Below are 18,721 nucleotides of genomic sequence, written 5' to 3' on the forward strand. Positions count from 1 at the left end.
GTTTGTTCCTCTGTGTCTTATTTATGCCCCTATGCTCAACTTCAAGGATTCTGTTTATTAAAAAGAATAGATATTTGATTAACTAAATTATTTTTACTTTTTAAGGAACTTTGGTTGTGACATTGATTTAATTTCAAAGTTTAACCTACATTTGACAGAGTTTTAGTATTTACCGTACTTACACCTTTAACTTTCTAATTTTTTCACATTGCAACCATGAAATTAATTGTATTTTATTAGAAAAGTTCTCTGATAAAACCCTGATTTAAACTTCCCAGTAACTTCCTGTCTGACTTGTCTGATGTTGACTTCATGATCCAGTTTGTWCTTTAATCTTCTCCAACAAAGCTTCACAGAACAGCTGCATTTAGACTGAGATTGCTWCACACGCAAAATGTGTAAAAAATTAATGGAGTGACATATTTTTGCAAGATAATGTGGATCTAAATGTTGGAGAATCTGCAGCTATTTTGTTGATTTTTGCTGTTTTCTCTAGAAGGAAGGTCTGCAACCTGCGGCTCTACGGTGGCTCTTTGGACATTTCACAATGGTTCTTATTTTATACCAAAACAAATGCAGGTTTTGGTATTTTTTCAGGTTTATTCATGGAATAATTGCCCTGATTWTTGACAAGATGATACTAAAAGAACCAATAATAGCTCTGAATAATAGTTAAAATTTATTTTTATTAAATTTAAAGGCATGTGATAAAAATAAAAAAGAAGAATGTCAACATCCTATTGAAGAAAGAAAATGTAGCCATCCTCTTTAATGTTTAGTTTMATGTCTTTCTTAAATATTTCCTTTATAGATATTTATATTTAAAAAAGTTGTTCCTTTTTAAATAGTCATGTAACACTCTTGTAACTTTAAAATAACTGTTAAGGTTGCCTATCTAGGCTACTGATCTTTGTAGTTTTTACTCATTAGTGGTTTTATTGATGAAAAATGTGAAAGAAAAAAACAAATCGCATTTTTAAAAAATGTAATCAGATTAGAAAACTGTGTGCTAATGTCTGGAATTGATTAAATATCCGAAAAAGGAAATAATGCCACTAGAAATATGGACAGAAAAACATTGATTTCACRTTATCAAAGAAAATGCTGCATCATTGGAGACTACTCCCTTCCTCCCTCTAGCGGACATTTGGAGAGATAAAAAGKTTGGAACAGTATTATGGGTAGTGTAGTATTCTAACCACACACCGCGGTGATTCTCCCGCCAGCAGAACGACAAGTACCAGCATCCTTTGCGCCTRTAAATGAAGCCAGTCCTAACTGCGGTGATTTGACAGCGGGTTGTCAACCTCTATCGCAGCCGGTTGCACAGARACGTTAGCCTTGGTTCTTTGTTCACCTTCACACACCTTCTGGTCACCGTCCACCTCTCCACGGAATGTCCGACGGCGGGGGGACAGAGGAGGGCAGCGGCACCATGGAGGTGTCGGCCGTTCAAACGGTGGCGGACACCTCGGTGCTGCAGAAACACATTCGGAAGCTGGTGCCGTTGCTGCTGGAAGATGGCGGCGAGGCCCCGGCCTCTCTGGAAACCGCCCTGGAGGAGAAGAGCTCCGTGGAGCAGATGAAAAAATTTCTATCCGACCCCCAGATTCACACSGTCCTGGTGGAGAGAAGTGCACTCAAAGGTACTTTTAACCGAATATTCTTACAAAGAAACGTTAGTAGATGAGCTGTTTAATTAATKGGGGCTTTACTCGACCTCTTGAATGTTCAGTTATTCAGCCTCCATCAGAGCCGGCTGCTCTTTCTGACCGAGTGAAAACCGAAGTTTTCCTTCTCCACCTGTGTAAACGGGTCGTGGTGGATAAAGYGGAGTTGTTCTCRAAGTTTCATCTGATTATGATGTCTATGACCTGATATCGACAGTGTTGAGCCTCCATTTGAATAAATTGGAGTGTCATCAGAAAGTTTCTGAATCCATTGGTTCAATTCAAGAATTTAACTTATTTCTATAGATTTTGGACACAGTGAGATGTATCAAGTGTTTTGTGTTTCTCACATTTGATCATTTTTGCTTATTCCTGTAATTAAATCCAAGTTCAAATTCTCAGAAAATTAAAATGACATTTAAAACCAATAAAAAGAATAATTTTAATTCTGATTTGTTAGGTTATGAGCATATTATAGTCCACAAAATCATTAGACTGCTGACCCGACAGTTTTCCAGTCAGAAATGCTGATTTCTAAACAATCTGGCTCTTCAGAATTCTGTATTCAAAGATATTAATGGAAAGTTCAGTGGAAGAAAGAAATGTGGTTAAACAGACTCTAGTGGATCTAGTTTCAAAATAACTTTTCAATGATATCCAAAGTTATTGAGATGCTCCTGCATGTTTCAGGTCGATCACTTKGAGTTAAACTTTCTTTCTTTCTTAAACATGAACCCAAGATCTAAGATTATACAACTTAATGAATAAATCATTTGTTCCAATTGAATGTTGTATCTTTGGGCTTCTGTCATGTGAACTTGTTTTGTCAATGGAAACWTTATTTTCAGTCAGCTGCAGGCGAGACGATCATCTTCTCAGCTGCATGCTGCTGTTTTTATTACAGCTATGACCTGCCACGCTGTGAACCTCCTGTCCAGCCATGATGGAGCATAGATTTATGTTATCTTTTGACTTATTTCATATTATGGTGCTTATAAATGGGACAACCATTTTCCTGGTTGCCCCATTTGAAAGTAAGTAGGACAGCATTGGTGATTAAGTATTCATACCATTTGAACTCAGGTTATAGATTACATCTGAAGCTGTATAAAAAAGTCCTTAATTGTGTTAAAATTTTACTGAACAAAATCTRTGCAATTAATTAATTGAATTGAACTTATTAAAGTCCCAGCCCTAATTTTTAGACTTTTTAAAACCTCTCTTTTAATTGTTATTGCAGTAAATATAAAGTCCATATCAACACCAGTCTCCCCTCATCCAGTTTGTTGGATTTGTTTTTGTGTTCTTCACACAGAGGATGTTGGAGACGAAGGTGAAGAGGAGAAAGAGTGCATCAGCTACAACATCAGCATCGACATCCACTACGGCATCAAGTCTAACAGGTGATTACATTTTCCTGGATGCTGCACAGCTTTGGTTCACCTCAGGTTCGGTTGGACTCAAATGGATCTCATCCGTCTTTTCCAGCTTGGCTCTGATCAAGAGGACGGGTGTCATTGACGCAGACAAGCCCATATCCACTCAGGTTCGGGTTCTGACCCTGAGCGAGGATTCCCCCTACGAGACTCTTCACTCTTTCATCAGCAATGCTGTTGCTCCTTTCTTCAAGTCCTACATCCGGGAGTCTGGCAAAGCCGACAGGTGACGAAACAATAATTTCCTTTATTCTTGAGAAGAGATGCTGGGTAGTGAACGTAATCTTACGATGTTCTCTGCGTTGGCCTGTAGAGACGGGGATAAGATGGCTCCTTCTGTGGAGAAAAAGATTGCAGAGCTGGAGATGGGTCTTCTCCACCTGCAGCAGAACATTGAGATTCCTGAGATCAGCCTGCTCATCCACAACACCATCGTAAACGTTGCCAAGCAGTGCTACGAGCGTGGGGAGAAGCCAAAGGTCACCGACTTTGGAGATAAAGTGGAAGATCCCACCTTCCTGAATCAGCTGCAGTCCGGAGTGAACCGTTGGATCAGAGAAATCCAGAAAGTGAGAAAAGCCTCCAAGAATTCTGACTTATTTGGAGGACGTTTTGTCTGACTCTTCTTTAACTCCCCCTGCCAGGTGACGAAGCTGGACCGGGATCCGGCCTCAGGCACGGCCCTGCAGGAGATCAGCTTCTGGCTGAACCTGGAGAGAGCTCTGAACCGGATCCAGGAGAAGAGGGAGAGCCCCGAGGTTCTGCTGACTCTGGACATCCTCAAACATGGCAAACGCTTCCATGCCACCGTCAGCTTTGATACAGACACTGGTGAGGGAAAACCGCTTCCACAGCAGCACTGGTGTTACATTTTCTGTCTACGGTTTATTAAAACTGAAACCATCTGACTAATTGATTACTGAAATAATYGTTGACTAATTTAGTAATGGTTTAATCGTTAGCTGGGGTATACAGGCTCAAAACAATGCAATAAGAGCAGTAGTTGATTCAAAACAAACATTTTGCATCTTCTACCCAGAACTCCTCAAGCAGAATAGTTTTAGATTCACTTGGTTCAAATTCAGTAAGAGAAAATCTAAAAATCCCTCAAGTACTTTTTATTAATCAGATAGTCAAAAATAAGTCATACACTGTATTGATCATTGGAAGCATTTAGATGTAGATCCATTCTTGTTAGCGTTAATTAAAAAAATGCTCTTATTGCATTTTAGACAATAAAATGTTTTCCTCTTAAAAAATGAACTGTCTGCTTATTTGCATTTTTAATGTACTTCTAATCTTTTATTAAAAAGTCCTGCACAGATGAATGAAAAATCTACTCATTGTGGCCACCTTTTTTCCTCAGATTGTCAGAATAATGAGTTTTTAAAATAATCGTCAGCTGCAGCCCTAAACATCAGTTTTTGTCCTGCAGGTCTGAAGCAGGCAGTGGAAACTGTGAACGACTACAATCCTCTGATGAAAGACTTCCCTCTCAACGACCTGCTCTCCGCCTCAGAGCTGGATAAGATCCGCCAGGCTCTCATCGCCATCTTCACTCACCTGAAGAAGATCAGGAACACCAAGTACCCCATCCAGAGAGCGCTGCGTCTGGTGGAGGCCATCTCCAGGGACCTGAGCTCCCAGCTCCTCAAAGTTTTGGGAACCAGAAAGCTCATGCATGTTGCTTACGAGGAGTTTGAGAAGGTTGGTGGTGTTGCATCTCCATTCAGCCTCTTTCCTGTTGAATTGGCTTTGAGCCTTCTGCTTTCCCTGCACAGGTGATGGTGGCTTGCTTCGAGGTGTTCCAGACCTGGGAGGATGAGTACGAGAAGTTGCAGGTGCTTCTGAGGGACATTGTGAAAAGGAAGCGGGAGGAGAACCTGAAGATGGTGTGGCGCCTGAGCCCCGCCCACAGGAAGCTCCAGTCTCGACTGGACCACATGAGGCGCTTCAGGAGGCAGCATGAGCAGCTGAGGGCCGTCATCGTCCGGGTGCTGCGTCCACAGGTGAACGGCGATCAATTGTTACTATGATATATTGATTTCACCTTCAGTTATTAAGGTTAACAGATGTTTACTCCGCAATTATTAGTATGTTACTGATTGGATTTAATAATCTGATTTAAATCCTCGTGGCGTTTTGTTGTTTGCAGGTTTCCGCTGTGCAGCAGCACGCTCCTGGAGAAACGGTTGAGCCTGAAGACATGAAAGTAGCTGGAGTTCTCTTTGATGCAGCTGATGCCAACGCCATCGAAGAGGTCAACCTGGCGTATGAGAACGTCAAAGAGGTCGACGGCCTCGACGTGTCCAAGGAAGGGATGGAGGCCTGGGAGGCGGCCATGAAGCGCTACGACGAGCGCATCGACCGCGTGGAGACCCGCATCACGGCCCGCCTGCGCGACCAGCTGGGAACCGCCAAGAACGCCAACGAGATGTTCCGCATCTTCTCCCGCTTCAACGCGCTCTTCGTGCGTCCCCACATCCGCGGCGCCATCCGGGAGTACCAGACGCAGCTCATCCAGCGCGTGAAGGACGATATCGAGTCGCTGCACGACAAGTTCAAAGTCCAGTACCCCCAGAGCCAGGCCTGCAAGATGAGCCACGTCCGCGACCTGCCGCCCGTGTCCGGCTCCATCATCTGGGCCAAGCAGATCGACCGGCAGCTGACGGCGTACATGAAGAGGGTGGAGGACGTTCTGGGAAAAGGCTGGGAGAACCACGTGGAGGGGCTGAAGCTGAAGCAGGACGGAGACAGCTTCAGGGCCAAGCTCAACACCCAGGAGATATTTGATGACTGGGCTCGCAAGGTAGGGAATATTTTAACGACTTTTTAAAACTATTAGTTTCTTTTTAAAGCATAACTGATAAAATACACAGAGGGCCAAGTGTGGGAATGATCGGAGAGAGTTAAGTGGAGCTGAGGTCAGAAACAAGGAAAGGGAAAATATGGCAGAACTAGGCCTGCCACAATAACAAATTCTACTTGACATTACATTATACCAGAAATGCCTGCAATAAATAGTGTGTTTTAATGCCATTTTCAACTAATATAATGATGATATTGGCACAATAATGAAAGTACATTCTGTTAAAGACCAAGAAAACCTTAATTTCTAAAGAACTAGAAGACATTTTAAATATCCAAAGAACTAAACAAATTGAAATAAAAACATACACATAAATGAAATGATAAATAAATAAAATTAATTATGAAAGCTCTAAGTAGATAACCTTCAAAAAATATTCATCATTGGTCTGAGAGGAAAAATGAGCAAAACTATCAGTTTAGTACTTTGGTGAACAAAAACGGCAAACTAGCAACAAAAATGATCAATTTGAATGAATTGATTTATTTCTTACTGTGGGAGGCTTATTCAGAACTAAACAAACACTCAAAACATGCAGATGCTGCCTTTAAGGACCAATTTATGCAGTTTATCTATAAAAAAGATCTGATAAGTGGTTCCCTTGTGTTTCAGGTGCAGCAGCGTAACCTGGGCGTGTCTGGACGGATCTTCACCATCGAGAGCACTCGAGCTCGTGGAAGGACCGGAAACATGCTGAAGCTTAAAGTCAACTTCCTCCCAGAGATCATCACCTTATCCAAGGAGGTCCGCAACCTGAAGTGGCTCAGCTTCCGGGTTCCTCTGGCCATCGTCAACAAGGCCCACCAGGCCAACCAGCTCTACCCCTTCGCCATCTCTTTGATCGAGAGCGTGCGCACCTACGAGCGCACCTGTGAGAAGGTGGAGGAGCGGTCGTCCATCTCGCTGCTGGTGGCCGGCCTGAAGAAGGAGGTGCAGGCCCTCGTCACCGAGGGCATCACGCTGGTCTGGGAGTCCTACAAGCTGGATCCATACGTCCAGAGACTGGCTGAGACCGTCTTCAACTTCCAGGAGAAGGTCAGGATGCCACCATGTCTGTGATATAAATCCTGACTTTAAAATGATTATATTTATTATGCTGAACTGTGTGTGTTGCTCTTGCTTCCAGGTTGATGACCTCCTGCTGATTGAAGAGAAGATCGATCTGGAGGTCCGCTCTCTGGAGACCTGCATGTTCGACCACAGGACGTTCTCCGACATCCTGAACCGGGTCCAGAAAGCTGTGGATGATCTCAACCTGCACTCCTACTCCAACCTGCCCATCTGGGTCAACAAGCTGGACATCGAGGTATGCAAGTCAGAATGAACCAGATGGCTTCCAAAGGTATTCAGTCTCCCTTCAGACTGCAAACACAAAGTTCAACGATGCCTTTAAATAAAACCACTGCAACCAGTTACCTTCAGAAATCATCTGATCAGTCTCAGTGCAGCTGCAGGTGTTTGTTAGAGAACCTTGGAGAACAAATGTCTTCAAGAAGACCAAAGGGAGGAAGTTATAGAGAAATGTAAAGCAGCATTAGGTTCTAAAATAACATCCCAGCCAAAATGTAAAGATTGTGACATGACTGAACTTATTTAGACATGCTGTTCTACATAAACTGTTGCATAAGATCTGCAGAAACTGCAGCTATTGATTAACGCCACACATCTGTCCTTTATGGAAGACAAGCTGAATACAGATGATGTCCCTCCAATCTGAGACAATTTGCAAAGTAGGTGCAGGAATATTCCCCAAAAAACCACATAACATAAAAAACAAGTTGATTTTATGAATCATTGACTCGGGGAAGCGCCGATCATTACATAAAGCTAAAATCTCAGCATAACCTGCTAAACATTCTGGTTGTAGTTTAGTAAAATGTCAGTAAGTTCTTCTGCTTGCTGTTTTACTGTTGGTGTGCTCATAAACGCTGATTTCTCCCAGATTGAGCGCATCCTTGGCGTGCGGCTCCAGGCCGGTCTGAAGGCCTGGACCCAGGTGCTCCGTGGACAGGTGGAGGACAAAGCTGACGTGGACATGGACACAGAGGCGCCTCAGGCCGGACACAAACCTGGAGGAGATCCCAAGATAAAGGTAACTCTGTCACCTCTCCTCTTGGTTTAAAAATATAAATATCTGAACGCACCTGAACACCGCACCTTTTTTAATTTCTAGAACATTGTCCATGAGCTGAGGATCACCAACCAGGTGATCTATCTGAATCCACCGATCGAAGACTGCCGCTACAAGCTCTACCAGGAGATGTTTGCCTGGAAGACCATCATCCTTTCCCTGCCCAGGATTCAGAGCCAAAGATACCAGGCAGGGATCGTCTGCTAAAACATCTGCTGGTTCTGCTGCTGCTGTTACCTGAACCAGTCTGTCCTCCTGCATCAGGTGGGGGTCCACTACGAGCTGTCAGAGGAGGAGAAGTTCTACCGTAACGCCCTCACCAGGATGCCAGACGGTCCTGCAGCCCTGGAGGAAGCCTACAACGCGGTAGAGGACATCGTTGGAGAAGTGGAGCAGTACGTAAAGGTAAGAGTCGCTTTAAATGAACAGCTGGATGCATTTTAACTGATTAACTGAGTTATCCTCCCGGTGTGTTTCCTGCCCAGGTGTGGCTGCAGTACCAGTGCCTGTGGGACATGCAGGCTGAAAACATCTACAACCGTCTGGGTGAAGACCTGACCAAGTGGCAGGCCCTCCTGGTCCAGATCCGCAAAGCGCGTGGAACCTTCGACAACGCAGAGACTCGAAAAGATTTTGGACCAGTGATCATCGACTATGGCAAGGTAACGACGACGGCAGCTTCTCTGGGTTTATTCCCTTCCTGTTGTGGCTTTTCCTGAATTTTATTTTCTGTCCCCCACCAACAGGTTCAGTCTAAGGTCAACTTAAAATACGACTCCTGGCATAAAGAAGTCCTCAGCAAGTTCGGTCAGATGCTCGGCCAGAACATGCAGGACTTCCATTCCCAGATCTCCAAGGTGAGCTTTGACCTGAAAATCAGAGTGGGCTTTGAATATTTAATTACAAACAGAAGAGATATCGGTCTCTGTGTGAGCAGGCATTTAGAAAGGTTTCATGATTTCTGAAAGGCATTTTGCTCTAGGGATTAGTGTTTTAGTATTATCTAGAGAACGTAGATCCTTAAATGTTTTCCAGAAAGATGCTGCAAAGTCAGGATGTTCAGAGACATTTAATGGTTCATTCAGCATGAAACTGTCTTGATGAAAATAGACATTTTCCACAAAACAATATTAAAGATTTATTACTACAAAATAAATCAGTTAAAGAAAATGCATTAATTTTTATTTAAAAAAATGAAATGAATTAAATAAACGAGTAAGAAATATTAAAAATTCTTAATTATAAATAAAAAATACATTAAATATGTGAAACAAATGTATAAAGTGAGAATGCAAACTTTTTCAATAAAATCTAATAAAGATGCAGAGATATTAAAAAAGCATTAATTTTAAACGCCTCACATTGGTAACAGTGGTTGTTGTTGTAAGCAACTCTGACAAACTTGCAGATTTGGTTCATCGGATAATTTTTTTGTGCGTCTCTCAACAAGTATTAAATTGTCATCATTACTTAGCAGAAATGTTGATTTCCTTTCAAAGTCTCGTCAAGATCTTGAGCAGCATTCTGTGGACACGGCAAGCACCTCGGATGCCGTCAACTTCATCACGTATGTCCAGACCCTGAAACGTAAGATCAAGCAGTTTGAGAAGAACGTGGAGGTAAGCCTTTAGATTCGCCGACTGAATCTGGCTCTGGGGTCTGGATGGTGTCTTACTAACTTTTATTCCTGCAGCTGTTCCGAAACGGACAGCGCCTGCTGGAGAAGCAGCGCTTCCAGTTCCCTCCATCTTGGCTCTACATCGACAACATCGAAGGTGAATGGGGAGCGTTCAGCGACATCATGAAGCGCAAAGACACGGCTATCCAGCAGCAGGTGGCCAACCTGCAGATGAAGATAGTCCAGGAGGACAAAGCCGTGGAGAACCGCACCACGGACCTCCTGACTGACTGGGAGAAGACCAAACCTGTCGCAGTAAGACCAGCGTCTCCCACATCAAAACCACCAAAGTATTTCAGAGACTTTATCGTCTGACGTTGTTTTTCTTGTAGGGGAATCTGCGACCTGAAGAAGCTCTTCAGTCGCTGACCATCTATGAAGGCAACTTCAGCCGCCTGAAGGTGGAGCGTGAGAAATGCGCTCGGGCCAAAGAGGCGCTGGAGCTCACCGACACCGGCCTGCTCAGCGGCAGCGAGGAGAGAGTGCAGGTGATGCCTCGAGTGTTGGTTGATTAAAAGCTATTGGTCAGGAGCTTGTTTTAACCATTTTTGCCTCTCGTTTTAAGGTGGCACTGGAGGAGCTGCATGACCTGAAGGAGGTGTGGTCTGAGCTGTCCAAGGTGTGGGAGCAGATCGACCAGATGAAGGAGCAGCCGTGGGTTTCTGTGCAGCCTCGCAAGGTAAACGGATAAAACCCTGGTGTTTACTGTTGGGTTCTGTAGAGACTAAAGTTGTTGTTGTTGCTGCAGCTTCGCCAGAGTCTGGATGCTCTGCTGAACCAGCTGAAGAACTTCCAGGCCCGACTGAGGCAGTACGCGTCTTACGAGTTTGTCCAGAGGCTACTGAAGGGATACCTGAAGGTCAGGAAACGGGCTTTCAGCTGGTACATTTAAAGGAAGCGGAGCTCACTTCCTGTTGTTCCCGTTTCCAGGTCAACATGTTGGTGATCGAGCTGAAGTCCGAGGCGCTGAAGGACCGCCACTGGAAGCAGCTGATGAAGCGGCTGCATGTGAACTGGGTGCTTTCAGAGCTGACACTGGGGCAGATCTGGGACGTGGATCTGCAGAAGAACGAGATGGTGGTGAAGGACGTCCTGCTGGTGGCTCAGGGAGAAATGGCTCTGGAGGAGTTCCTGAAGCAGGTGAGACGTCTGGACAAGACCATCAACTAATCTGTTAGTCCATCCATCTGTTTATCTGTCCAACTATTCATCTGTCCATTCGTTTGTCTGTCCGTCATCATTTCCCTCCATCCATCCAGCAGTTCCCTTGTTTAACCATCCATCAGATGATCATCCATCTGTTTTTGTTGTTTTTACATCCATCAATCCCTCCCTCCATCCTTCCATCTGTCCTTCTTCCTGGACTCTCTTGGTTCTCTAACTGGGTCTCTGGTCCCGTCAGATCCGTGAGGTGTGGAACTCGTATGAACTGGACCTGGTGAACTACCAGAACAAGTGCCGCCTGATCCGAGGCTGGGACGATCTCTTCAACAAAGTCAAGGAGCACATCAACAGCGTGTCGGCCATGAAGCTGTCTCCTTACTACAAGGTGACGACGGCTAACGTCTCTTCATCTCAGCCTCAGACGCTTCGGATGTTGGATGATATTTTAGCTCGTTTCTTCTTCTTCAGGTGTTTGAGGAAGACGCTCTGAGCTGGGAGGACAAGCTGAACCGCATCATGGCTCTGTTTGACGTTTGGATCGACGTCCAGAGGCGCTGGGTTTATCTGGAAGGCATCTTCACTGGCAGCGCTGACATCAAGCATCTGCTGCCTGTAGAAACGCAGAGATTCCAGAGGTGAAGCAGAACCTGATTAAAAATGATGCAGATGGAGCTGCAGGCAGTAAAAACTGAAGCAGAACCGTCTCTGTCCTGCAGCATCAGCACAGAGTTCCTGGCCCTCATGAAGAAGGTGACCAAGTCTCCGCTGGTGATGGACGTCCTGAACATCCAGGGAGTCCAGAGGTCCCTGGAGCGACTGGCCGACCTGCTGGGAAAGATCCAGAAAGCTCTGGGAGAATACCTGGAGAGGGAGAGATCTTCCTTCCCGAGGTAGGGGGCGCTGCGGAGGAAGCAACAAATCAGGAAGTCTAAACATTTACAGACTTTTTATTCCATGTTCTATCAAAGCTAAAAATCAACCACCATCCTTCGTTCTAGCATTATTTTTTATTTTATCCATCATTCATTTTTTTCATCTTCCATTTCATTCCATCCATTTTTCCTTGCTTATTTTCTGTTTTCCTTCCTAAATTACTTCCTCACTTTCTTCCTGTCTTCTTTACTTCCTTCCTTCCTTCTTTCCATCTTTTCTTCACTCGTTCTTTGGTTTCTTCCTTGGCTCTCCACTCTTCCATCCGTTATTCTGTCTCTTGTTTCCCAGATGTAAATCCGGATCACCTCAGTGAAATTTAAAAATAAGCTGAATAAATATTTATCCAATGAAATAAATATATTTTATCTCTAAAACGTGGGCTGAAGTCGGTAAAGCCTCGTGTTGTTGGAGCGATAATTACCGTTCACGTTTAACCTTTCGGTGTCTGACATTTGTCCTCCGTCTTTGCTGACAGGTTCTACTTCGTGGGAGACGAGGACCTGCTGGAGATCATCGGCAACAGCAAGAACGTGGCCAAGCTCCAGAAACACTTCAAGAAGATGTTTGCCGGCGTGTCGAGCATCCTGCTGAACGAAGACAACACAGAGGTTCTGGGCATCTCGTCCCGGGAGGGAGAGGAGGTTCTGTACAAGACGCCCGTCTCCATCACGGATCACCCCAAGATCAACGAGTGGCTGACGCTGGTGGAGAAGGAGATGAGGGTGACGCTGGCCAAGCTGCTCGCCGAGTCCGTCACCGAGGTCACGGCCTTCAACAAGGACACCGCCATCGACCTGACGCAGTACATCAACTGGATCGATCGCTACCAGGTCAGGACTGGGAGAGTTTTTCATCCAGTCAGGGTTAACTGGGAAGAACAACAAACCTCAGCCAAGTAACATTAATTAATTATGACAATTAGATGGATAGTTAATGAGGAGGCTGGAATTTGACTCTTAAGTTTTCAGATGACAGATCATGAATGAATTATTCATCCATGCTTCCAGAAAGCGATCTTATATTAGCGCAAAAAATTTATCAGTTTGCTGTATTCATTCATTCATTTGGTAATTTTTACATACATTCATTAATCTATATACACATATATTTATTTATTCATTTCTGCATTCATAAATCTATTGATTAATGTTAAAATGCTGTGTGTCTTCAGGCCCAACTGGTGGTCCTGTCCGCCCAGATCGCCTGGTCTGAGAACATCGAGTTGGCCTTGACCACCATTTCTGGAGGCGGCGACATGTCGCCCATGCATGGAGTGCTGTCGAACGTCGAGGCCACGCTGAACGTCCTGGCCGACACGGTGCTGATGGAGCAGCCTCCTCTCCGCAGGAGGAAGTTGGAGCATCTGGTAAAAGGAGATTCGGATCAACTTGAAGCTCTGAGTTTAGATAAACTGTCTGAAAATCGTTTCACTCTGTTCAGATCACAGAGTTGGTGCACCAGCGCGATGTCACGAGGGCGCTCATCAAGAACAAGATTGACAACCCCAAGTCCTTCGAGTGGCTCTGCCAGATGCGCTTCTACTTTGACCCCAAGCAGACGGACGTCCTGCAGCAGCTGTCCATCCAGATGGCCAACGCCAAGTTCAACTACGGCTTCGAGTATCTGGGCGTTCAGGACAAACTGGTCCAGACCCCGCTGACGGACCGCTGCTACCTCACCATGACCCAGGCTCTGGAGGCCCGTCTGGGTGGATCACCTTTCGGTATGGAGGTGGAACAGCATTTTTAAAATTTCTCTAAACAGAAAAGTTGATCTTGACTCTTTGTTTGCCCTGCAGGACCTGCTGGAACCGGAAAGACGGAGTCTGTGAAAGCTCTGGGTCACCAGCTGGGACGCTTTGTCCTGGTCTTCAACTGTGATGAAACCTTCGACTTCCAGGTGCAGCATGGCTGGTCCAGGACTTTTTATTAAATATTAGAGATTATTTCTGGACATCATGCAGATATTTTCTTCCTCTTCAGGCCATGGGTCGAATCTTCGTGGGTCTGTGCCAGGTGGGAGCCTGGGGCTGCTTCGACGAGTTCAACCGTCTGGAGGAGAGGATGCTGTCGGCCGTCTCCCAGCAGGTCCAGTACATCCAGGTGGCGCTGAGGGAGCACAGCAACCCCAACAGAGACAGGAGTACGTACGAAAAAGAACTGAGCCATCGCATTTCACTGTTCAGCACGAATATTTATACGCCTTGTTGTAATTTTTATTTTTTATCACGTTACAACTGCAAACTGCAGTGGATTTTACTTGATAGACTAACGCACAGAACATAATTTAGTTCTACAATTTGAGCTGAAAGAAGAAATTATGAGGGCTGATTACTTAAAATTAAAATTATTTAAAAATTAAAAAGTTAAGAACCAGGTAGGATTTCCTTTATGTTGTTCAAACTCCTAAAAAGTTGTCGGTCCAGATACGTTCAGTGACGAACTAAAAGTATCAGTATAGATACTTTCCTTACAGTTCTTGACTCTTTTACTGAAGGATCTCTGCAGAGGGAGAAATCACTCAGCAGAGGGCAAAGCCTAAAGTTTATCATTCATTTACATGAAGTACAACAATTATGTAGTGACATAAACTTTTGTCTCTTTCTCAAATGGGGAATTTATTTTTTCATTTTGGTAGCAAATCATAAACGGTTGTCTGACGAAATAAGAGTTGCATGAAAGAGTCACGTTTGATCAACATTTTGGCATCAAAGAGATGAATCTGCCCAAACGTTGAATGAAACAAAATATTCTCCAATATTTCGAAACACACATTTTGTCGTGTTACAGCCACAAACATCAAAGGCATTAAAATGAGCTGTGAACACTTTTACAAACTCTCCACAGAGATGATGTAAAGTTTATAGATCAATATTTCTATGCGATGCGCTGAGTGGGATCTGTTCCCTCTGGCTCAGGTGTGCCCGTTACCACGGAGCTCCTGAACAAACAGGTGAAGGTGAGCCCTGACATGGCCATCTTCATCACCATGAACCCGGGCTACGCCGGCCGCTCCAACCTGCCCGACAACCTGAAGAAGCTGTTCCGCAGCCTGGCCATGACCAAGCCCGACCGGCAGCTCATCGCTCAGGTCATGCTCTACTCCCAGGGCTTCCGGACCGCCGAGATCCTCGCCAAGAAGATCGTACCCTTCTTCAAGTGTGTGTCGGCTTTAACTCGGCTCAACTCGGTTTAGAAAGCATCCCTCTGACTTGCGCTCTGTTTTTATCTTCAGGCTGTGCGACGAGCAGCTGTCGTCTCAGAGTCACTATGACTTTGGTCTCCGCGCCCTGAAGAGTGTGTTGATCAGCGCTGGCAACGTCAAGCGCGAGCGGATCCAGAAGATCAAGAGGGAGAAGTTGGAGCGCGGGGAGGTCGTCGACGAGAACGAGATAGCCGAGAACCTTCCAGAACAAGAGGTGGAAAAACTGAGGTTGGATCAAACTGAGCTAGGTTGCGTCATTCTGTGTCCTGAGTTTGGGTTTGTCGCTTTAGATCCTGATCCAGAGCGTGTGTGAGACCATGGTGCCCAAGCTGGTGGCGGAGGACATCCCTCTGCTCTTCAGTCTGCTGTCGGACGTCTTCCCTGGAGTCCAGTACCTGCGAGGAGAGATGACGGCACTGAGGGAGGAGCTGAAGAAGGTCTGCAGCGAGATGTACCTGACCTACGGAGACGGCGACGATGTGGGCAGCATGTGGGTGGAGAAGGTAAGGCCTCCCCCTTCACCAGGAAAAACACACATGTTAGCAGTTTAACCTTCTCTAGACGCATGTTTTAGTTCTTCCCTTTGGTTTCTACTGATCCTAAAAGCAGCCAAAGTGCTTAAATAAACCAAACGGCTGGTTTTTGGCAAGAAGGTAATGAGCCGTTTCAAAACCCTGCAGAATTGAATGTCACAAACCACAAATACTGCCCTGTTACCTAGCAACCCCAGCCAAGCATAGCCCGTTACCTAGCAACCTCAGCAGAGTTCCACCCGTTTCCTAGCAACCCAAGCTGAACTCCAGCATGTTTGGTCAGCTGGTTCTACCGCTGTATGTGCTGTACAATGGCTGCTGGAAGAAACAAGTGTTTTATTGTTGTCTTACCATCCAGAAACCACTTGCTGCATTGTGCCGGAGGTTCTACTAATGCTTTTCAAAGATTTGTATAACTGAGCATCTGTTTTCAGGCATATTCATGTGTAAATGTTGTGTTTGGGGGCGTGGCCAGCAGCACCTTATTTTAATTTAAAGCAAAAGAGGCCCTAAAACATCTGAAAATGGGTAGAACTGAGCAGAATGAAATCTCTTCATCTAAGCATGATTTTGTGTGTTTGAGCATGTCTTGTGTAGGCCACAGATCTGTCCTAACCTGGAGCACCTTTACCTGTTCTCCAGGTGCTCCAGCTGTACCAGATCACCCAGATCAACCACGGCCTGATGATGGTGGGACCTTCTGGAAGTGGGAAGACCATGGCCTGGCGGGTCCTCCTGAAAGCCCTGGAGCGGCTGGAGGGGGTGGAGGGCGTGGCCCACATCATCGACCCCAAGGCCATCAGCAAGGACCACCTATACGGAACTCTGGACCCAAACACCCGCGAATGGACCGACGGCTTGTTCACGCACATCCTCAGGAAGTGAGCGGCGACGCCATCAGAACCCCAACCACAAACTACCGTCTGCAGAAAAACACAGATGAGATCATTTCCCTTTAATTTCAGGATCATCGACAACGTCCGAGGCGAGCTGCAGAAGCGCCAGTGGATCATCTTCGATGGCGACGTCGACCCAGAGTGGGTGGAGAACCTGAACTCTGTGCTGGACGACAACAAGCTGCTCACTCTGCCAAACGGAGAGCGTCTGAGCTTACCGCCAAACGTAAGAGCTTACCTGGTCCACTCACATTTACCTCATTTAAAGGGGAAAGATGGGTCCGTAGAAAGGCATGGAAACTTATGCCTGGTTCACATGGCAACATTTTAAAATTGTAAATTTATTTCTAAAACTTGATGGACGACACAGAAATGACATTTCTTGGTATATCAGGCAGATTTCACCTGCCAACATTCAGATATCATACATATAAATCCTCTGGATCAAACATGAGTTCAGAGTAAACAAACATGGCGGACGATGAAGAAGCGATGGCGGCAGTTTGAAGACGGAGTTTCTGATTGACTAAACATTCAACCGGCTGCGTTCTTGTTTTTCACTTGGACAACATTCTGCGCAATAAGCACCGTCACCCGAGAGCTGCTGCAGATTTTTTCAGCTAAAACTACTGAACCACCAATTTACTCATGGTAAATATTTAAAGGTTATACTCAGTACAGTAAGAATAACTATTGATTTTCTGTTTTAAGCCAAAGCAGCTAAATGCTGTGAAACGTAGAGGTCTGATGCCGGCCTAGGCCTCCTCTTTGTGCCGTCGCATCATGAGGCTTTAGGTCCGTTTTCACCTTGTTCTGCCGTCTCTGTCCAGGTGCGTGTGATGTTTGAGGTGCAGGACCTGAAGTACGCCACCCTGGCCACCGTGTCTCGCTGCGGCATGGTCTGGTTCAGCGAAGACGTGCTCAGCACCGACATGATCTTCAACAACTTCCTGGCTCGCATTCGCAGCATCCCGCTGGACGAGGGTGAGGACGAAGCTCAGCGCAAGAGGAAGGGCATTGAGGATGAGGACGAGGCTTCTTCCCCCATGCTGCAGGTGATCAAGCGTGGATAAAAGTTTAGACCCCGTGTTTAAGTCTGGTTTATTTGTGTGACACATTTCAGGAGTAAGCTGCTTTACATACGACAGCAGCAAACAGAAAAGCTGAAAGCTGCTTCTGAGGTTCTGCTTGCTGAAGTTGTGTTTATGCTGCAGATCCAGAGGGACGCTGCAGCGATCCTGCAGCCGTACTTCACCTCCACCGGCCTGGTGATTAAAGCCTTGGAGCACGCCTCCAAGATGGAGCACATCATGGACTTCACGCGGCTGCGCTGCCTGGGCTCGCTGTTCTCCATGCTGCACCAAGCCTGCCGGAACGTGGCCCAGTACAACAACAACCACCCCGACTTCCCCATGCCCATCGACCAGCTGGAGAGATACATGCAGGTAGCGACCCGTTCTCCTCTCGCCTGCTTCGTTCGCTCAGGGAAACTTTCAACCGTTTCTTCTCCTCACCTTGCAGAGGTATTTGATCTACGCCGTCCTCTGGTCCTTCTCTGGCGATGGCCGTCTGAAAATGAGGGCGGAGCTTGGCGAATACATCCGACGCATCACCACCGTGCCCCTCCCGTCTGCTCCCAATGTTCCCATCATCGACTATGAGGTCTGGCTGGTTTTATTTGGCGCTGATGGAAGAGACGAACCCGACCCGTTTTCATCTGGGCTGTTTCCTCCTTCAGGTTTGCATCTCAGGCGAGTGGCAGTCCTGGCAGGGCAAAGTGCCCCAGATCGAGGTGGAAACCCACAAGGTGGCGTCTCCGGACGTCGTGGTTCCGACGCTGGACACGGTCCGCCATGAAGCCTTGCTTTACACGTGGCTGGCAGAACACAAGCCACTGGTTCTGTGTGGACCTCCAGGTTCTGGAAAGACCATGACGTTGTTCAGCGCCCTCAGGGCTCTGCCTGACATGGAGGTGAGACAACAATCCCGTTTCCAGCATTTAACGACATCACAACGGGAGCTTCTATGGGGGCGGGGGGGAAATTGGAACTAAAAGTGGAAAAAATGGGAATAAAACATTTTGAGAGAAATGGAGGAAACTATCTCAGTAAACCTCATCACAAAATGACTAAATGCTGCAATAAAGCAGCTAATAAAGCAGCTTGACATCATATCTGAGTTGAGATGTTGAAATCATGAGATTTTCA

General features: G+C 45.8%; 1 protein-coding gene across 2 annotated transcripts in view; it reads left to right on the top strand.

The window, feature by feature from the left end:
* The first annotated feature begins 1,276 nt into the window (after positions 1-1,276).
* dync1h1 (dynein, cytoplasmic 1, heavy chain 1) overlaps positions 1,277-18,721 on the top strand; it is a 36,215-nt gene continuing 18,770 nt past the window's right edge. Inside the window, exons 1-38 of one of the 2 annotated variants that reach the window (XM_008401898.2) lie at positions 1,277-1,646; positions 2,986-3,073; positions 3,159-3,332; positions 3,420-3,675; positions 3,751-3,937; positions 4,542-4,813; positions 4,888-5,115; positions 5,262-5,915; positions 6,588-7,010; positions 7,102-7,281; positions 7,918-8,067; positions 8,149-8,295; positions 8,371-8,511; positions 8,592-8,768; positions 8,853-8,963; positions 9,606-9,725; positions 9,800-10,039; positions 10,117-10,272; positions 10,350-10,463; positions 10,533-10,643; positions 10,715-10,924; positions 11,187-11,333; positions 11,417-11,583; positions 11,665-11,838; positions 12,357-12,711; positions 13,053-13,247; positions 13,322-13,604; positions 13,680-13,780; positions 13,864-14,023; positions 14,799-15,039; positions 15,116-15,299; positions 15,376-15,588; positions 16,261-16,499; positions 16,584-16,740; positions 17,345-17,569; positions 17,729-17,959; positions 18,036-18,176; positions 18,253-18,486. In XM_008401898.2, the coding sequence (XP_008400120.1) occupies positions 1,397-1,646; positions 2,986-3,073; positions 3,159-3,332; positions 3,420-3,675; positions 3,751-3,937; positions 4,542-4,813; positions 4,888-5,115; positions 5,262-5,915; positions 6,588-7,010; positions 7,102-7,281; positions 7,918-8,067; positions 8,149-8,295; positions 8,371-8,511; positions 8,592-8,768; positions 8,853-8,963; positions 9,606-9,725; positions 9,800-10,039; positions 10,117-10,272; positions 10,350-10,463; positions 10,533-10,643; positions 10,715-10,924; positions 11,187-11,333; positions 11,417-11,583; positions 11,665-11,838; positions 12,357-12,711; positions 13,053-13,247; positions 13,322-13,604; positions 13,680-13,780; positions 13,864-14,023; positions 14,799-15,039; positions 15,116-15,299; positions 15,376-15,588; positions 16,261-16,499; positions 16,584-16,740; positions 17,345-17,569; positions 17,729-17,959; positions 18,036-18,176; positions 18,253-18,486 (7,836 nt within the window). In that variant the 5' untranslated portion in view covers positions 1,277-1,396. The remainder of the gene's footprint in view (positions 1,647-2,985; positions 3,074-3,158; positions 3,333-3,419; positions 3,676-3,750; positions 3,938-4,541; positions 4,814-4,887; positions 5,116-5,261; positions 5,916-6,587; positions 7,011-7,101; positions 7,282-7,917; positions 8,068-8,148; positions 8,296-8,370; positions 8,512-8,591; positions 8,769-8,852; positions 8,964-9,605; positions 9,726-9,799; positions 10,040-10,116; positions 10,273-10,349; positions 10,464-10,532; positions 10,644-10,714; positions 10,925-11,186; positions 11,334-11,416; positions 11,584-11,664; positions 11,839-12,356; positions 12,712-13,052; positions 13,248-13,321; positions 13,605-13,679; positions 13,781-13,863; positions 14,024-14,798; positions 15,040-15,115; positions 15,300-15,375; positions 15,589-16,260; positions 16,500-16,583; positions 16,741-17,344; positions 17,570-17,728; positions 17,960-18,035; positions 18,177-18,252; positions 18,487-18,721) is intronic. The other variant, XM_008401897.2, reaches the window with a different exon arrangement.

The sequence above is a fragment of the Poecilia reticulata genome, unplaced genomic scaffold, assembly GCF_000633615.1.
Source record: "Poecilia reticulata strain Guanapo unplaced genomic scaffold, Guppy_female_1.0+MT scaffold_145, whole genome shotgun sequence".
In the NCBI taxonomy this organism is placed as follows: domain Eukaryota; kingdom Metazoa; phylum Chordata; class Actinopteri; order Cyprinodontiformes; family Poeciliidae; genus Poecilia; species Poecilia reticulata.